Source organism: Ailuropoda melanoleuca, chromosome X (genome assembly GCF_002007445.2).
Source record: "Ailuropoda melanoleuca isolate Jingjing chromosome X, ASM200744v2, whole genome shotgun sequence".
Classification (NCBI taxonomy): Eukaryota; Metazoa; Chordata; class Mammalia; order Carnivora; family Ursidae; genus Ailuropoda; species Ailuropoda melanoleuca.
In genome coordinates, this window is record NC_048238.1 from 105,963,528 (window position 1) to 105,964,968 (window position 1,441).

Here is a 1,441-nt window from a genome sequence, read left to right on the forward strand (position 1 = left end):
CACTTTTATTAGGGTAAGATTTTTGGCCCTTCTGAGGACTTTTAGTTGTTGACATTATAGGGTAAAATGTAACAAACACCACAGTGAGGTCAGTGGCCTGGAAGTTCTTTCCTTGTTCAGCTTTGGGGATGGCCCTGCNCCCGCCCCCACCTCACAAAGGCAGAAACACCAAGCCCTTTTTCATCTTGCCCATTACGTCAAGTGTTAAGGAGGAAATTTGTCTTCAGTGCTCAGTCCTGACCCAGTCTTTATTCCCACGGTCAGGTTAACTGTGATCCTGCCAGACTGGCCCCCAACCCTACACCACCCCATGTTTCTTCCTTTTTGCACTACTGCCTCTCCCCTTCCCTCCCTGATCCCACCATGAGAGAAATACTAGAAACACACACGAATTTCCACAACAGGTTGGCTTTATTTTAGGTACCATCAAGTGTAGCCTGGTGCTGTAAAATTCAACGTCTACACGATTAGCCATTTCTCAGCCACCGGACCTCTGGAGACTTAGCAGATATTACCGAAGTCTCTGGCCTCACTCTGGAGTTACTGGCTGCCCTGGTCATCATTTGATGTGGTGGACTTCTCCACCTTCTCTTGGGCTTGCTGTAGCTCATTTTGCTTCATCGTCTCGTTCAGTTTGTGGTAATGACCGAAGAGTGGTGTTCTAGCTTTTTTAGGCTTTCTTACGGGGTTGTTAGTTTTTTCTGAGACTTTTTTACTCAAACGCCTGTGGAGGGGTCTTTTCACCTTCAGGGTTGTCTTCAGTGCCTGGAACAACAACAGAGTGAGGCCAAAAGGGCATTGGCTTAGGGGAAAAGCAGGGGGTATTGATAGAAAAGGGGGCATCATGAGAAGATGTCTGGGCTGAGGAAGGAGTTTGTGCCAGGTGAGCAAAGGTTAAGATTCTTGGGGGAGGGGGAAATCAATGAAGAAAAGAGTAGCTTGGGTGGGGTCGTCTTACCTTGTTACCACCTCTGGACCTGGGTTTATAGGGAGTCTTCATCTTTTTCCTCTCTTCGGAACTTGAGGTTTGTTGCTCCATATCCTGATTGGGCTGTGGTAGTTCCCTGGTTACTGAAGACATATTGAAGCTTCCCAGTAGTCTACCTCAGGCCTCCTAACTATTCTACCGCTCTTAACTCCTCCCAGGACAATGAGCACCATCCCTTCAGCTTTGATTGGTCGGCTAGGCTCTCCCCCAGCCAATGGTGGCTAAGGTGGGGCTCAGACATCACAAAGCACTACTTATGACACTACTCTTGTGTTGGGGAGGTTGCTAGGGAGGCCAAAATGTGGCTCTGACATTTCAAAGTACCATTCCTGACACATCTGGGTGGGAGGGGAAATGATAAGGAGGCAAAAAGGTTTGGTTAGAGAAAGGGGGCTTTTCTTTAACATCATCCAAAGAGTTTTCCAAACAACTACCACTGTTCCTCATATCCCC

The 1,441-nt window shown here is 47.8% G+C and overlaps 1 protein-coding gene across 1 annotated transcript; it reads right to left on the reverse strand.

Moving 5' to 3' along the window:
- Positions 1-441: 441 nt before the first annotated feature.
- Positions 442-1,170, reverse strand: LOC109490423 (uncharacterized protein CXorf51A-like). The gene is made up of 2 exons (XM_019805134.2): positions 959-1,170; positions 442-765 (listed from the first exon to the last, which is right to left on the reverse strand). The coding sequence occupies exons 1-2, from the start codon at positions 1,079-1,081 to the stop codon at positions 541-543; spliced, it is 348 nt and encodes a 115-aa protein (XP_019660693.1). The 5' UTR covers positions 1,082-1,170; the 3' UTR covers positions 442-540.
- Between the last annotated feature and the right edge of the window lie 271 nt (positions 1,171-1,441).